Source organism: Chionomys nivalis, chromosome X (genome assembly GCF_950005125.1).
Source record: "Chionomys nivalis chromosome X, mChiNiv1.1, whole genome shotgun sequence".
Classification (NCBI taxonomy): domain Eukaryota; kingdom Metazoa; phylum Chordata; class Mammalia; order Rodentia; family Cricetidae; genus Chionomys; species Chionomys nivalis.
The window spans coordinates 92898624-92914892 of NC_080112.1; the positions used below are offsets into that span (position 1 = coordinate 92898624).

General features: G+C 42.0%; 1 protein-coding gene across 7 annotated transcripts in view; it reads right to left on the reverse strand.

Annotated features, from left to right (window-relative positions):
- Tmem164 (transmembrane protein 164) overlaps nt 1-16269 on the reverse strand; it is a 466391-nt gene that overhangs the window by 374966 nt on the left and 75156 nt on the right. For all 7 annotated transcript variants that reach the window (XM_057759104.1, XM_057759106.1, XM_057759109.1 and 4 more), the window contains one exon: nt 2421-2487. In XM_057759104.1, coding sequence (XP_057615087.1) covers nt 2421-2487 — 67 coding nt within the window. The remainder of the gene's footprint in view (nt 1-2420; nt 2488-16269) is intronic.

The following is a 16269-nucleotide window of genomic DNA, read 5'->3' on the forward strand; positions in this document are numbered from 1 at the left end:
GCTGAGGTTGCTGCCGCCGTAGCGACTGATAACAAGCTGAGGATAACATCAGGAGACCTGGTGAGACACCCAATTGCAGGTAACAAGACTGTCTCAATGAACACCTTGCCACCAGCATCCTAGATGCCCTCAGGTGTGTGACCAAGCCCCCTGGGACTTCCATTCTCCTCCTTTCTCAATGGTAGTCTGAACTTCTGCCTGGCACTCAGGATTCTACAAGGTTTTCACTGGGAACAGAAAGGCAAGTGGCCCAAGCTGTTTAGCAAGAGTTCTGGGGTGGGGGGCACCTTCAAACTCAGAATCACTGGCTTCATTAGTCCAGGGAATGACTTTCTGAGGTACCTTCACCCCCTGTACTGGGCCTGGTAGCTGAGAGAGCTTAGGAATAGTAAGACAGCAGCCCTTGTGTCGCCTGGCCTCTCCTGGGAGCTGGACTCAGGTGAGGAGGGAGACGGGAGACGGCACAAGAGAGCAGTAGGCACTTTCCTAACTAAGCTTTAGATGTTCCTACCACAGGCAGACAGCAACTTCTGCTCCACATCCCTGGGCCACAGCAGGTGAAGAGCAATGGGGTACAAAGTCAGCAAGTACAAGTTTATTCTGTTAATGTGGGTTATCCACGCCATTCTGTGATACATTATGCCCTCTGTTCTGAGGACCAAGGGAGAGGTATTTTACGGTGGTTGTTTGTTTGGTACTGGGGAAAGAATCCAGGGTCTTGTATACCAGAAGTATATGTTCTCCCATGGAGTCCCAAGGCATGAATTCGGATTCTACAATTTAGCAGGCCAATTCAGGAAAATTATATTATGCGGAACATAGAATTGAGAGCAAACGCGCCTCTGATGCAACCTGTTCCTGCCCATGCCATCTCATAAGGGAACACTGATCAGAATGAACCCTGCGTATTAAATGAGGAACAACATTGCCTTCCATCTTTCATTTCACATCACCCCAAATGGTCCACATAAAAGGTGCGTATGGGCTCCTTGAAGGAAAGGATCTAAGTCATTTAGGGTACCATCTCAGTAAATTCAGAAACAGGGAATCTGCGGTGGGGCCTGAACCCCCACATTTCTAATAAGCAACACCCAGGTGATGCTTAATTTCAGGCCACACTTCAAATTATACACTTAGAGTAACTGAATTAGAAGTTCCTAACACATGGGTTCTCTGGGAACAGTCTGAGGAGCCCTGCTTTGATATCACTTGGGGGTCTGTTTGCTACTGTCCTGCCAACCAGTTTCTCTGCCTGTGGGACCTGGTGAGCCTCCTTATTTGTTTGTTTCTTTGTTTCTTAGTGCTAGAGGTGGGAACCAGGCCCTTGAATAGACTAGGCAGACCTTCTAGCACTGAGCTAAAGCCATAACCACAGCTAATAATCTGATGAGTCTGGAGCCTAGTGAGAAGGTTCAAAATTCATTGCTTTATATGAACTTTGACTTTTAATTCCTACTGCTATGTGATATAAATCTAGACCAGCACAACCTACAGTACTGAGGAGCATCTGTGGAGTGAAGACGATTACATGATGTAGAAGGAACAGCGTGCAGTCTGACATTAGGACTGAGAGGCTCAGACTCTGGTCTTATAGGACTGAGAGGCTCAGACTCTGGTCTTAACTGTCACAATTCAGGTGACATCCTGAGTATCAGTTTCTTCCTCTATGAAGCAAGAGGCTGTAATAGCTGTCCTATGTACCTACCTCAAAAACAGCCTAGCATAGCAAAGGACCTTGTAAGCTATGAAATTCTATCCACAAGAGGAATTTCCATTTCAAGGGTAACGCTATAATGTTCATCAGAAAGACAAACTTAAGTCGGGAAAGCAAAAAGCTGTATTAGCCATGTTTAAAAATAATCGTCCCCTGGACTTTCAATGAGTGTCTCACTAACTTCAGGAGCACCACATGTAGGAGTCTAGACAGTATACTATTCCCCCAGCCTTTTAGCTCCTCCATCTCCTGAAGGGGGAGGTGGAGGAAGTGATCCATTCTGCCCTGTGGATTTGAGTGGATGGATAAGAAATCTGCTTGCTCGTGAGGATCTCCAGTAAAACAGACAAGTTTTGAGGCTCCCTGGCATGTTAGTCTACATCATTGCACCTCTTAAAACATCTACAAGTCTCAGCCTAAGGGTGAAGACTTAGACCCATTTACTTCCATAGAACCTCTCCAATTTCTATATAAAGTTTTGGTTTTTCTACTTCTGATCTAAACCCATGCTGTAGCGCAAGTCTAACACAGTACTCCTGCTCCACGAAACCTCCATTAACTATAGACACGACTGTGGCAAACATCAACAGATATTCACAACTTCAAATCATGTGGCCATAAGGGCAAAGATTTAGGAAACAATGGGTAGCAAAGAAGTTCTCCTGACTCAGATGTTGCTGATTCATTCTTAGGAGAGACGACTTACCAGCCGCGTATTTACCACAGGAAACAGCAACGCCAGAAGAGCTCCATTCAGCATGTGCATCTGTAACCTGTAGGAGAAAGAAGACCAGCGGGTCACAAGAGAGAAGAAAATGTTTGAGGTTGAGCTAGGACATGTATAAGAAGCAGCCCTCTGTGTAAAGCAGCCCCAGAGCTCATCCAAATGCAAAGCAGATGAAAATCAGTATATTTTGTGTTTATTACCTGAAACACATACTACCTCAGAATCCCCAAACTCTTTATGAACACGCCTTGGTTCACTACATACCAAGGTCTGTTTCCTAAACATTCTGTCAGCCCAACCCAATGCCTCTAACTGTTGCAGCATTTGTCTGAAAAGGGGAAGTGCAGCAGTTAAGTGCTTGTTGTTACTATAGCAGCCAGTTTATTAGAAGGCGACTGCTTGTTTACTGAGCTATCGTCAGCCTTTCCACCTGGACAGAAAGCGTTGGTACAAGCTAGAGAGCTGTCTATGAGGGTTCGTGTAGTCAACATGACATCTAGGAGGCAAGCTTCCAGGAACGATTGTGAAGAACTCTCCAGGTTAACGTTAACTCGAGAATGCCTGTGATAGACTATCAAACTTGGGTTTGCTGAGACAGAAAGACCCAACATGAGTGAGCAGGACCATTCCCTGGCCTAGGATCCTAGACTGTGTAAAACAGAGATGGAAACTGAGCTGCATGTATTAATTTATTGCTCTTTGCTCTTGGCTGCACCTGCAGCCTTGACATCCTGACACCGAGGGACTAGAACATGGAATTGGGAGCAAAATAAACCCTTTCTTCCTTAAGCTCCTTCTGTCACTGTATTTTAACATAGCCACAGGAAAAGAAACTAACAGGATCTGGTTGTGGTGTGATGCAAACTGTTTCCTTGCTGTTAGCAATGCCTTTAGTAGCTGCTGCAAGAGGTGGGGAGGGCAAACAAGGAAACCTTCAGGCTTTTCTCTGATCTATTTTATATGAGGGATTCTGTCAGTTAAAGGCTGGCAGTGCTAGGACCTTAGCTTAGTGGTCGAATCCTTGATTAGCCTACATTACAGCAATACAGAAGAGGGGAGAGGAAGGAACCAAGAGAAGAGGAACATCAAGTAATGATCGTGTTTCCAGGTCTCAATACCAGACTTATTGAATGAGTACTACTGCCAAGTGGTGGTGGTGCATGTCTTTAATCCCAGCACTGATGAGGCAGAGACAGGCAGATCTCTGTGAGTTAGAGGCTAGCCTGGTCTACAGAGCGAGTTCCAGGACAGGCTCCAAAGCTACAGAGAAACCCTGTCTTGAAAAACCAGTAATAATAATAAGGAGGAGGAGGAGGAGAAGGAGAAGGAGGAGGAGGAGGAGGAGGAGTGAGGAGGAGGAGGAGGAGGAGGAGGAGGAGGAGAAGAAGAAGAAGAAGAAGAAGAAGAAGAAGAAGAAGAAGAAGAAGAAGAAGAAGAAGAAGAAGAAGAAGAAGAAGAAGAAATAAAATGCATACTATCCATACTTCCTATGTCAAGAACAAAGAACCCAGGAATACACCTTCTTGGGAGGTTCGGAGAAGGGATTGAAGCAGCTAGCTTTCTTCACCACTCCGCGCAAATAGTTCTTGAGAAAGAGGCAAAGAATATGAGTTTGTTCCTCCTGAAGAAAAGCTGATTGGACACTCATGGCCAACCATCACTGACCTGTGTGTCTCAGCACAAGCTGAGGAAGACACACACAACTGAAGAGGCTAGATGACCTCTGAGCCCTGCCCTCCACCCCGACACACACATACTAGTCCTAGGACAACAGGATATCTTGAAGAAGAACCCTCCTAGGTATGTTCATCTTTGGGCCATGGCCTGCACGTGCCCAGTATAACTAGGAATGTGGTCCAACGAGCAGTCATGAACGTAAAACACAATGCTGGGACTTTTGCTATTGTTTTCAAAGGAGAACTTTGTAGATGACAATGCTGTGTCCCGGCATCAAAAGTTTGAACACGCCTGCACCTAGACATTTGGCGGTCCTCTTGTCGCTCACAAAAGTGGCCTGACAACCAAGGAATGTTCAAGCGCAGCCCCATAATATGGCACAGAAATCCCGAGACTTGTTTTTCATCCCCGCTAATCTGTTTCCTCCTGCTTTTCTTGTCACCAAGGCCTCAATGATCATGATGTTCACTCAATACACTTCAGGAAAGTATCACATTAATTGCTTTGTATGAACCTCTCACCTAGTTCTGGTAGCGAATTTCTAAACAGGCACTCTGACTTTTCCATCATTTTGACGTGAAAACAAAGCTCATTCAGGAAAAAAAAGGTAACATGCTCAATGCCAAGACTCACTCAAATCTATTTGACATCACACTTCCAATTTCCAGCATTTATCACTACCTTATATCAGTGTGCCCACCCACTGAGACGGTGGGGCTGATCTAATGGGAGCTCACCAAGGCCAGCAGATGATGGAGCGAGTTCCAGAACATGCTCCATGGCTGACAAGGAGGGCTGACTGAGAAGCCAAGGACAATGGCGCTGGGTTTTGATCCTACTGCATGTAATGACTTTGTGGGAGCCTAGTCTGTTTGGCTCACCTTCCTAGTCCTGGATGGAGGGGGGAGGACCTTGGACTTCCCACAGGGCAGGGAATCCCGACTGCTCTTTGGACTGCAGAGGGAGGGGAAGGTGGATGGGGGGAGCGGGAGGGAAATGGGAGGAGGTGGAAATTTTTAATTAAATAATAAAAAAAGAATAAAAAAAAGTTCTCAAAACTCAGTTATACAAGGTGAGTGGGGAGAGTAATGTGAATTATATTTAATACATAAAATGGACTTTGCCATAAATAATTACAAAAATATTGAACATCTGTAAATCACTGGGCTAAGTATTCAAAGATATCTAATTCAATACTCCTAGGTTTTTATTTTGTTTTGTTTTGGTTATTTGTTTCAAGACAAGGTCTTACTATGTAGCTCTGGCTGTCCTGGAACTATGTAGACCAGGCTGGCCTTGAACTCACAGAGATCCATCTGCCTCTTCTTCTGGAGTGCTGAGATTAAAGGTGTATACCACCACACTCAGCTTACCTAGGTTTCATTATAATTATCATTATCTTCTTCATTTCATAATTGAGAAAACAAAAACTCTAAATAATTGACTTGCCCAAGATCACGTGGGCAATAAGTTTCAAACTTACATTTTTGTCACTGTACTCATCTTTATGCAAGGCATGAGCATTACATGTATCCTGTATAATTAGTTATTGCCCATCTTCATGCAAGGCATGAGCATTGCATGTATCCTGTATAATTAGTTATTGCCCACCTTCATGCATGGCATGAGTGTTACGTATGTCCTGCATAACTAGTCACTATTTGTTTTATAATCTGGAAAGATTGTCTGAGGTCTTTTAAAAAATATTTTAATTATTTTTGTGTGTGACAGAGAGGAATGGCAAAGGAAAGATCACTTGCTTCATATGTTTCATGTGTACAGCCCTGGGTTCTATCCCCAGTGCTTGCACACATAAACACACACAGGCACTCACGCACTCATGCACACACACACACACACACACACACACACACACACACACACACTCAAGCATGTACTCCCCATAACCTTTCTGACTAGGAAGTATGTCCTTTCTGGAGACTTAGTCCTAAAGACAGAAAGGCTCAGTTGTGGGCAAATCTTTGGTATGTAAACTAATCAGTCCATAGCCGCCCTTCCTCTGAGTACACTTCTCCATTTCAGCCATCCCAGGACCTGGTGCCATGCAACTCAAATCCACCCCTCAGTTAAAGCATATAGAAATAAGTCAAACTAGTCAGCCCTGAACCCTTTATGCAGCTCTGCCTTGTCTTGCCTTCCCAAACACTACTCAAGGACAGTGGCCTAAATGGTCCCTTCTTCTTGACCGCTTCATCTTGATGTCTTTTCCATGTGGCCCCACTGAGAGTACTAGATCTTTCCAAACAAAATAAACTTTGTTCTCCAGCCTCTCTTCTGTCTCCTCTAGCTACACCTGACTGGCCACCTGGTAAAAGAAAAATATAAAAGAGCAACTACTACTATCACTCACACTTCCTCTGCAGGCAGTTTTTTATGAGACTTGGTTTTGTTTGTTTGTTTTATGTGTATGAGTGTGTGCCTGCATGTATGTATAACATGGAGTGCCTGTTTCTCCCCAAGGCCAGAAGAGGGTGTCAGATTCCCCTGGAATTGGAGTTACAGACCATTGTGAGCTGCCTTGTGAATACTAGAACCCAACACAAATACTCTATAGGAGTGGAAAGTACTCTAAGTCGGCTAAGCCATCGCTCCAACTCTCCTGCACGCAATTTTAGTTCATACTGTGCTCTGGGAACTTAGTTGGTTAGAACCTAGAGCTCCACAGAGGGAAGGCTGCAGCTCGCACCAAAATCATCTACAGCTTCCAAGCACTTTTGACCAAACTCCCAGCAGCATGTTTTGTGTATATGGATAAACTGATCTTAAAATGTACATGGAAAGGACATAGGGACAGAAATAACCAAGAAAGTAGCTGATTTTAAAGTTACAGCTGGCAAAACAATGTGCCATTGGTCAAGAACAGACCCATCAGTCATCAAAACAGAATACTTCAGAGTCAGACCACATTGATCTACTCATGTGATTTTGGCCATAGTGTAAATACTATGTGAGAACAGTGGAACATTGCCATCACCTTCAAACAGAATTGCTAAAACACCACAGTAGAATTTGTTACACAGAAAGGAAAGAAACTGGAGGGCTTATTCGTTGTAGGAAACAAAGGGAAATATAAAGTGACTACTTCAGGAAAGTTGGGCTGTATAGTATATTTGATCATATTCTTCTCTTACCCCCAAGTTCGTCCAGTTCCTCTCTGCCTCCCCTCTACACACCCAACTTTAAGTTCTTTCTCAAACAAACTAAAGGCCCAATACAACAAAAACCCCAAAACGTGAAAAACAAACTGCATCACCCCAAAAAGAAAAACTCCTGAAAATGAGATCTGCCCTGGAGTGGTTGATGTACCCTGTGTCATTAATACCTTTGGAGAACTCACAAAACTAGATATCAAGTAAACAAATCCAATGAAAAGTAAATTTATAAAAGTGTAGACAGCTAAAACTGCCTATTCTGTGGCCCAATAATTCTGCTCCAGAGTATTTACCATCCCGAGGTAAAAATGTATGTTTCCGTGAAAATGAGTACACTAATGTTGACAGCACTTCTGTAATAGCCAAAATATAGATTCAGCACAAATTCCTTTAAATGATTAAAAAAAAAGAATAAAGAAACTGGACAATGCATATTGTGGAAAATGACTCAGAGAGAAAGCAAGGAAACAACTGACAAAGGTAACAATTTGAATGCATCTCAAAAGAAGCATGTGTGAAAGGCAAAATGTATGAATACCGTGAGTTCAAGAACAGTCTGGTCTACATATCGAGGTCCAGGACAGCCAGGACCATACAGAGAAAGAAGTCTATTTCAAAAATAAAAATTAAAAAAAAAAAACTATTCTTTGAGGTCAGGTGGTGGTGGCACATGCCTTTAGTCCCAGTACTCAGGAGGCAGAGGCAGGTGGATCTCTGTGAGTTCGAGGCCAGCCTGGTCTAGAGTGAGTTTCAGGACCACCAGAGATACATAGAGAAACCCTGTCTCAAAAAAAAAAAAAAAAGAATAAAAAAGGCCCTATGTTGCATGTACAAATGCACAAAGCCATTCTCCAAAGGCTATATGCAGTAAGGTTCCATTTATATGACACTCTTAAGAGAAAACACTAGTCCATCCTGAAAACATCATACAAAGTAACATTATACAGACAGACAGAGCAGACTATATCCTATTCCAGCGGATCCCACACCCTCATACAGACGTACATGCAGGCAAAACACCAATGTATGTAAAATACAAATAAATATTTAAATTGGAGCATAAAAAAAGCACATAAAGATCTTTTAAAGTACAAGAGGAAGTCTGGGTGGTTTTGCCTGCAGGCACAATGACCATTACACCCCCCCCCCCCCCCCCCCCCCCCGTTGCAGCCAGTGGCTTTCCACTACCTTATCCTGGATCAAATGGTGTCAGCATAAGCGCAAAGGTTCCAGAACATTGCCCTGTCTTATGAAGTTGACATTAGGTTTCCATCTGGAAAATGCTCAACTGGTAAAAGAGGCTACTTAGATGAAAGTAATTTCCATTCTGAAATTCTACTTATCTAAATGAAAGCAATTTTCAATCTCAAATTTTAAAAGTGAGGTACAGGGAGAGATGGCGAAGGATAAAAACGAGGCTAATGCTAGTATTATTAGGAACAATTATTGCGTACTTAGTGTACGTCAGCTCCATGCTAAAAGATTTCCAGAGGTCAGCTCCCCAAACTGTTAGCAGCACAAAAGGAGGGAGCCACTACTAATAATACATTTTTAAAAATGCAGAAATGGAGGCTGAGGCCTTCATCTTTACGCAGGATTGAGAAGCAAGTAGGCAAAGCACACATATAGCCCAGGTCATGAAATCCACTAAATGACTCAAGACTCCTTCAACATCCATCTAGCCAAGAAGATAAATGCTAAATTAACAGGACACTGTTTAGAGTCACTCACATTATCTTAATTATACTACATTATGATACATTATTCATCCAAATAATAGATATTTATATGGACATTAGAAATAATTTTTAGAGAAGTATTTAATAAAATAGATAGGGAAACAACTATAGTATATTAACTAAAATATAGAAGTAATTGTGCTTACTAACATTTGTTTTGTTTGCCTTTTTGTTTTTTTGAGACAGGCTCTAACATAGCCCAGGCTGGCTTTTACCTTGCTATATAACCTGATTCCCCTGATTTCACTTCCTATGTGTTGGTATTACAGGAATACACCACCATGTCTAGTCTGTTTGCTTTTTTAAAAATTACAAAGCATAAAAAAGAATAATTCTTATTTCTGAGTACATACATGAGTACATACATACGAGAAAAGAAAATGATATCCTACTAACAAAAATTATTGTTATTCGTGACAGTCTTCGTTGCTTTATGAAGTGTTTTATTTTTTTCTGTACAGCAAGCACACATGACTTTAAAAGACTGGGGCATCTCTACTTTTCCATTACTGACTGCACAGCTTCAATATACCTTGCCAAAATCTTATTAAACTGTATTGTTCTTTTCTCAAACACACAGTGCAGGAAGAGTCCACACTTGGCTTTCTCAAGATGGGAAAAGTTATCTGGAGTGATAGTCTTCCTTTCTCCTGAAGATGGTGCATGCCCAAACGCATGTCATGAAACACAGTTACACAGAAGAAAGAAAAGGAAGAAAAAAGAAAGCAGTCCCTACTCAGTAAGATCGTCACAGGAGATGTGTAAAAGGCAAAACTGAATATGTGAGGAAGAAGCTAGTTTATGTTGTGGACATGGAAGGGAAAGAGACCTAGAATCAACTGGAAAAGTCCCTCACTACTCAAAGTGCTAAGGAAAGAATGCTTGTGAAAATAGGCAGGGTTCAGACAGTTAGGTCTTAGGAAAGGGAATACCTGAGCTTAGTACCACACCACCGAAAAAATTGTTTCCCAGAACTACTGCTAATTTCTTAGGAGTCTTTTAGATTTCTGGTCTCCTTCCCTCTTAATTGCATAGTGTTCTGGCCAGCTTTCTCTCCCTTGCCAAGACCAAGCTTTAATAAAGCTGCACAGGCCAGAGGCCATTTTCTAAACACCTTTCTCAGTAATGAGTCCAAAATCAAGCCCAAATCAGCCGCCTCCACACCAAGGGTGCCAAAAAGATTATCCCTTTAAAAGCTGTATCTATGACTCCAAGCTGAGGTTCCACAGAAGATAAGCACTGGGAAAAACAGACACGACAGGTTAGGGTTGGGACTACGCTCAGTGGTGAAATGCCTAACTCCAATGCATGAGACCCTAGGCTCAGTCTTCAACACTGATGAGGGGGTAGGGAGGAAGGGAGGGAGGGAGAGAAGGAAAAAAGAAAAAGAAAACCAACTTCAAGCTGAGTGTCACAGCCTCAGAACACTCACAGATCCAGATATGAGGCTCTTTGGAGAAAGCCATGATATTTAAAATTCAATAATTATATGATAATCCCAGAAAAAGTAACATTTAATTCAGGGAGTACAATAAAGCCTAAGTGGGAGCTAAAAAAGAGAGTATCACAAGGCTACAGAATTAGCCTAATATCATGTGGCCTAAAGGTCAACGGGCTATCAGTCTTTCAATGCCATGATCACATGTCAGGCTGTCCTAATTCTTACCCTCACCCACCCCCACATTCCCTCACCTACCTTGGCTCACACCTGGCCTATAGTCCTCTCTCCATCCTGCAGGGCACCTCTGCTCTCTGCAGCACAGATGAAATTTCATCTCCTCTCATTTAAAAGCCTCCCGGGACTGAGTCAGCAGATACTCATGATCAGATAATTTCAATTGCATCCCAGCTCCTCTGCTTTCCATGTGCTCATGATGTGCAACTGTCAGAGTTTCAGAACGGGGGGGCAGGGCAGGGGGGTACCATAGGCTTCCAGAAGCAGAGGGTGTTGGTCAGCCCTCTGCCCGCCACTTTTCTTACACAGGATGGGTGGAGGAATCTGTAGCCATTCAAAATGTCACAGACTTAAGGCTTGAGTGTCCCTGACTCTTGGTGCACAGTTGGGTTAACCCATCACATTAACCATGGGTGTTCACAGTGCCAGGGAACTGTTGGTTCATAACCCAAAACCTGGAAAACCTAGCTGCTGCTCTTTTCCCTTCCATTCCTTCAAAGTATCCCAAGAGAGAGAAGGAGCAAGTCCTAAAAGATCATCTTCTCTAAGAAGCTCCTAGACCCCTGTGAAATCTTCTAAAACGAGCAACCAGCCAACCAAGGCAGCACAGTCCTGTAAGTCCCAACAACTGGAGAGGCTGGGAGGGGGGTCACTTGAGACCATGCATTCAAGGTCAAACTATACAATAAATATAGTAAGACCCAGGGATGGATAAATGGATGGATGAGTGGATGGGTGGGTGGGTGGATGGATGAAAGGAAAGTACAGCAAGGGCAAAAAAACCAAGCTGAAAATTACATTCGCCTGTGGAGACAGGCTTCAAAGACCAGGAAGGGGTGTAAAAGCATTCTCCCATGTGATTATAATACCACCTTTAGCATAACTAACAGACCCAATAGAGACAGAGAAACTCTGAAGCTGCTATGTGGCTCCAGGACTTCGGTGCCCCTAGCCCTGAGATCTTAGCCTTCCTGTAATGTCACAAGGGTAGTGGAAAATAGACCTGGATCTGTTGTTTTCCAGGCATGACAACAAACACACCAGAGCCGTGCTTCCCCAGCTCCTAACTCCTGGACAGACTGAAGAATGCAGCAGGAATTTAAGCTGTTCATAGTTGTTGGTCAAACAGGGCAGCAAAGACTAGAGCTGAGAAGTAGAGACTATCCTCTGTGCACCAAGAGAAAAGTAATAGGCTCAGAAGTGCTCTCCATATGTAAAAGCCCAAGTCTCCAGCTGACAAGGAAGAATGTTTACTTTGAACTTATCTATAGACCACAGACTCCAGCCAGTGTGTGCTCTTTTATCTAGTAAACCAACTGTGGTCAATAACTTAAGAACCAGTGCTTTCTAGCCTTAGGAAGTGATAAGATCAACTATGAGCAGTCTAACTAACAACTGTATTATAATCAGAAAAGAGAGTCTGAGGGTTTTTAAAAATATTGTAATTATTGGGGGGGGGGAAATGCATGATTGCCATGGTAGAAAATCTAGAGGACAGAGAAAAACTTTTTGGCATTGGTTCTCTCCTTCCACCTGTATGTGGGTTTTGGATATTGAACTCAGGTCATCAGGATTGTTCAGCAAGCACCTTTACCCACTGAGACATCTCAAAGGCCCTTTCCTGTTTGCTATTTAAGATGCCTCCAATATGAAGACCTGTGGTAGTACCAGAACTTTCCCAAAGAGAAAAATCCCTGTATGATTCTTGTATCAGAAGACATGATGACTAATTGCACCCTTAACGACCATGGGATGGCATCACCAGAAGCAACTTCAGCTTTCAAGAATCCTTTATCCCTCATCAAGCTATTCATCGCAATAGGCAAAAAAATCACCTACTGCTATCTACTAACCAACAAGGCTAATGTTCTATTGTACAGTCCAAACCTCATTCCACCTCAACTGTGGACTCTCTGTATGCTAGATCTAATCCTTGTAAAGTCAGGGTTAGTGAACTATGGCCCTGCTCTTCCTTTGGGTGTGTGATAACATATCACTGAATTCCCTATATTAACTATTTTTACTTCTACGATTCAGCACTAAGAACAGTGATGTCACACAACTGTTACCCTCAGCAGTCCCTACAACTTTTGTATCTGATCCTGCTGCTTACATAACTAACACTTTAGTGGAACATAGCCATATTCATTCCTTTGCATATTTTAGGTTCCTTTCTTGCTATCAAAAGAACATTGTTCAAAGCCAGAGATTATGTTGTTCTATGTCATGAGCCCCTAAGGTCTAAAATGTTGCTATGTAGTTCTTTATTTTATGTATTAAAAAAGTCACCCCAAACCAAAATATACCTTAGGTTTCTACTTTAAAATCCATGGCTTACAGCCTCTCCCAACTTTCCATTCAAATAACTATAAGGTACCAAAAATGATCAAATTCCCCAAATCAGTGAAAACCTTAAATGACTGTCAAACAAACTGACAGCCAGAATTTGCAAGAAATCTTCATCAATAATATAGGTAGTGCTAAAGTGAGGAAAAAAAAAAAACTGTGGCTGAGCCATGCAGCAGCTTCTAACAACCTGAAAAGAAGAGAGCAAGATCTTGCTATGATCAGCCTCATGGCTGGCAACCCACAAATCAGACAGCTGTTCCTCCATGGCTGACAACTGCTTGCAGGTAATATTAATAATTCCTGGATCCTGTCTATATCTAGTTAGGGGCTCTAATCAATTCTCCAAAGTCAACAGAGTACAATATGATCTGATTGGTGCTAGCAAATCTGATTGGTACTGAGAAGGGGAGATTTCACAAGAAAACTTCTGGGAATTACACATAAAGGAGTCTAGGACTTTTTACAGACTTTATTTGTTCAGCATATCTGAGAGTTTAGTAGTTGGGACAGAAAATCTGAGTAGTTACTAGACTGTGAGAAACAGGCTAAAAAGCTGTATGCATTAACCTGCCAGCAAAGAATGGAGCTGAGAAGTGGTTCTAATCAGTAGAGAATATAAAAATATTCACTATATACAATCTGTCTCTGACAAACAACAGACCCTCCTTTGAATATGCAGAGACATACAAAAAGCCAGCACAGCTCCTATGAAAACGTCTGGCAGCACATGGGGAAGCGCATATCATTCTGAAGACTTGGAGAAGCACAAACATCCAAATTTAGTGTAAGAACTAGAAAGAATTTTACAAAACTCAGTGAATCCTAGAGAGTATGCAAGAAAACCTGGACTCTAAGAAGCAGGTATTTTTTTTAAGCCACCAGAATAAGGCGCCCTGAGAAAGAAAAACAACAAGCTGAGGCAAAAAGAGAACTCTGCAAAGTAAGGAAGAATGAGAAGGAGTTAAATTTCATGGTGGGGTGACAGAGAGCAAAATCAATCAAGTTCATGCGAAGGAAGCCAAATATGAATCTCTTGCAAACACACAGAGGAAAAGAGGAGATTACATTAACAGCCCTTCAATAGTTGTGATTAGGAATTCTATCAAAACAATATAACAAACGAGGTCCAATGAACCATTCAACATTTTCTATCTAGAAAGTGTTGACTAAACTCAATAGCCACCTATGTCCTGAGGGGGTGGTTCAGCAGTAGAGTGCTTGCCTAGCATGTCCAAAGCCCTGGGTTCTAACCCCAGCACTGTAAGAAATAAACAAATAAACGGATGGATGGATAAATTCTTAATTTTTAAATGAACTTAACAACTTAAGAACAACATAATTTCTTCATATTATATCATATCTAACTTAAGCCAATAGGCAATGTAAGAGTCGAACATAAAAATATCCCCATTTGTACTGGTTGGCTTTATGTTAACTTGACACAAGCTGGAGTCATCAGAGGAAAGAGTCTCATGCATTTTCTCATTTAGTGACCAATGGGTAGAGAACCCAGCCCATTGTGGGTGGTGCCATTTCTGGACCAGTGGTCCTAGGACCTATAAGAAGGCAGGCTGTGCAAACCATGAGGAGCAAGCCAACAAGCAGCATTCCTCCATGGCCTCTGCATCAGCTTCTGCCTTGGGAATCCTGCCCTATTTAAGTTTCTGTCCTGACTTCCTTCAGTGATGAAAAGCAATGCTGAAGTGTAAATCAAATAAACCCTTTCCTTAGCAACTTGCTTTTTAGCCATGATATTTCGTTGCAGCAATAGAAAACTTATCTAACACACCATTAAATGAAGCACCAGAAATAGTTCTATTAAAATCAAAACCAAGATAAGGATTCTTTCCAGTATTAGCATTATTCAAAATGATGCCAGAAACTCTAGCCAACACAACCAGGCTTGAGCCAAAAAAACCAAAACAAACAAAAAACATCGTTTTGCTCTTTAAAAAGAGGTAAAATTACCATTTGGAAAAATGATCCAAGGGGAACATCTGAAAAATTATTATATAAATAAGACTGAAGCATAGTAGCCCAATATAAAACAAACATACAAAACTGAAAATCTTTCCTACAAATCATCAGTAATAAAAGAGGATATAATAAAATATCATGAACTACAAACTGTATTTAAATGGCCTTGTTGAGAAATATGTGAGATATACACCACACACACACACACACACACACACACACACACACACACAGGGGAATATAAAAGAAAATGTCAAGAAATTAAGAAATGAATTCATGAAGGTGGGTAGTAGTGGCACAAGCCTTTAATCCCAGAACTCAGGAGGCAGAGGCAGGTGAATCTCTGAGTTTGAGGTCAGCCCAGTGTACAGAGTGAGTTACAGAACAGTCAGGGCTACACAGAGAACCTGTTTCAAAAAAAAAAAAAAAATTCCTGGCTGAAGAGATTCAATGCTGTGATGACGTCAATGAAATCATAGGATTAAAGTAAGCGGAGTCAAAATCCTGACAGGATTTGGAAGGGAACCTGAGGAAAACATTTAAAGTTCCCCTGAAACCAAAAAACTAATTGAGAGTAGTTACTAAAAAGAACTGTAGGTGGCATAGTAGGCTAAGAGGGCAAAGGGAGATCTGGTCTACCTACCTGCTATTACAAACATATGCTATGAAGCTGGGGCCCTAACCTGTTCCTTTGTCCACCCAAAGAAGGCCATGATAATCTGGGCCATTCTCTGAATCAAGAAACTTTTTGTGGTGCTAGAAAGCTAGCTCAGCAGTGAAGAAAACTAGCTGCTCTTGTAGAGAATCTGGGTTCAATTCCCAGCACCCATATGGTTGCTCACAATTGTCTGTAACTGTGGGTCCATGGATCTGACACCCTCTTCTGGCTTCCATGGGCACCAGGCAAACATGTGGTGCACAGACGTATATAAAGGCAAAATTCCCATACATGTAAAATAAAGTAAGAAGAATTAAAAAAAGAGAATATGAATCTGGGTTAAAACCCAAGAGAGGGATAAACAGAATAATAAAACATCCCCTGAGCTAACTCCTAGCACATACAAGAGCTTAAGTGTGATAACGACCTTAGAGAATCCTTTGCAGGGTGTGACAGCATCTATAATCCTAGCACTGGGAAAGAATAGTCAGGAAGACTATGAATTAAAGTCCAGTCTCTGCTACATGGCATCCTCTGTCAAAACAAATGAACAATAAATACAGGAAAAAAAACTACTTAG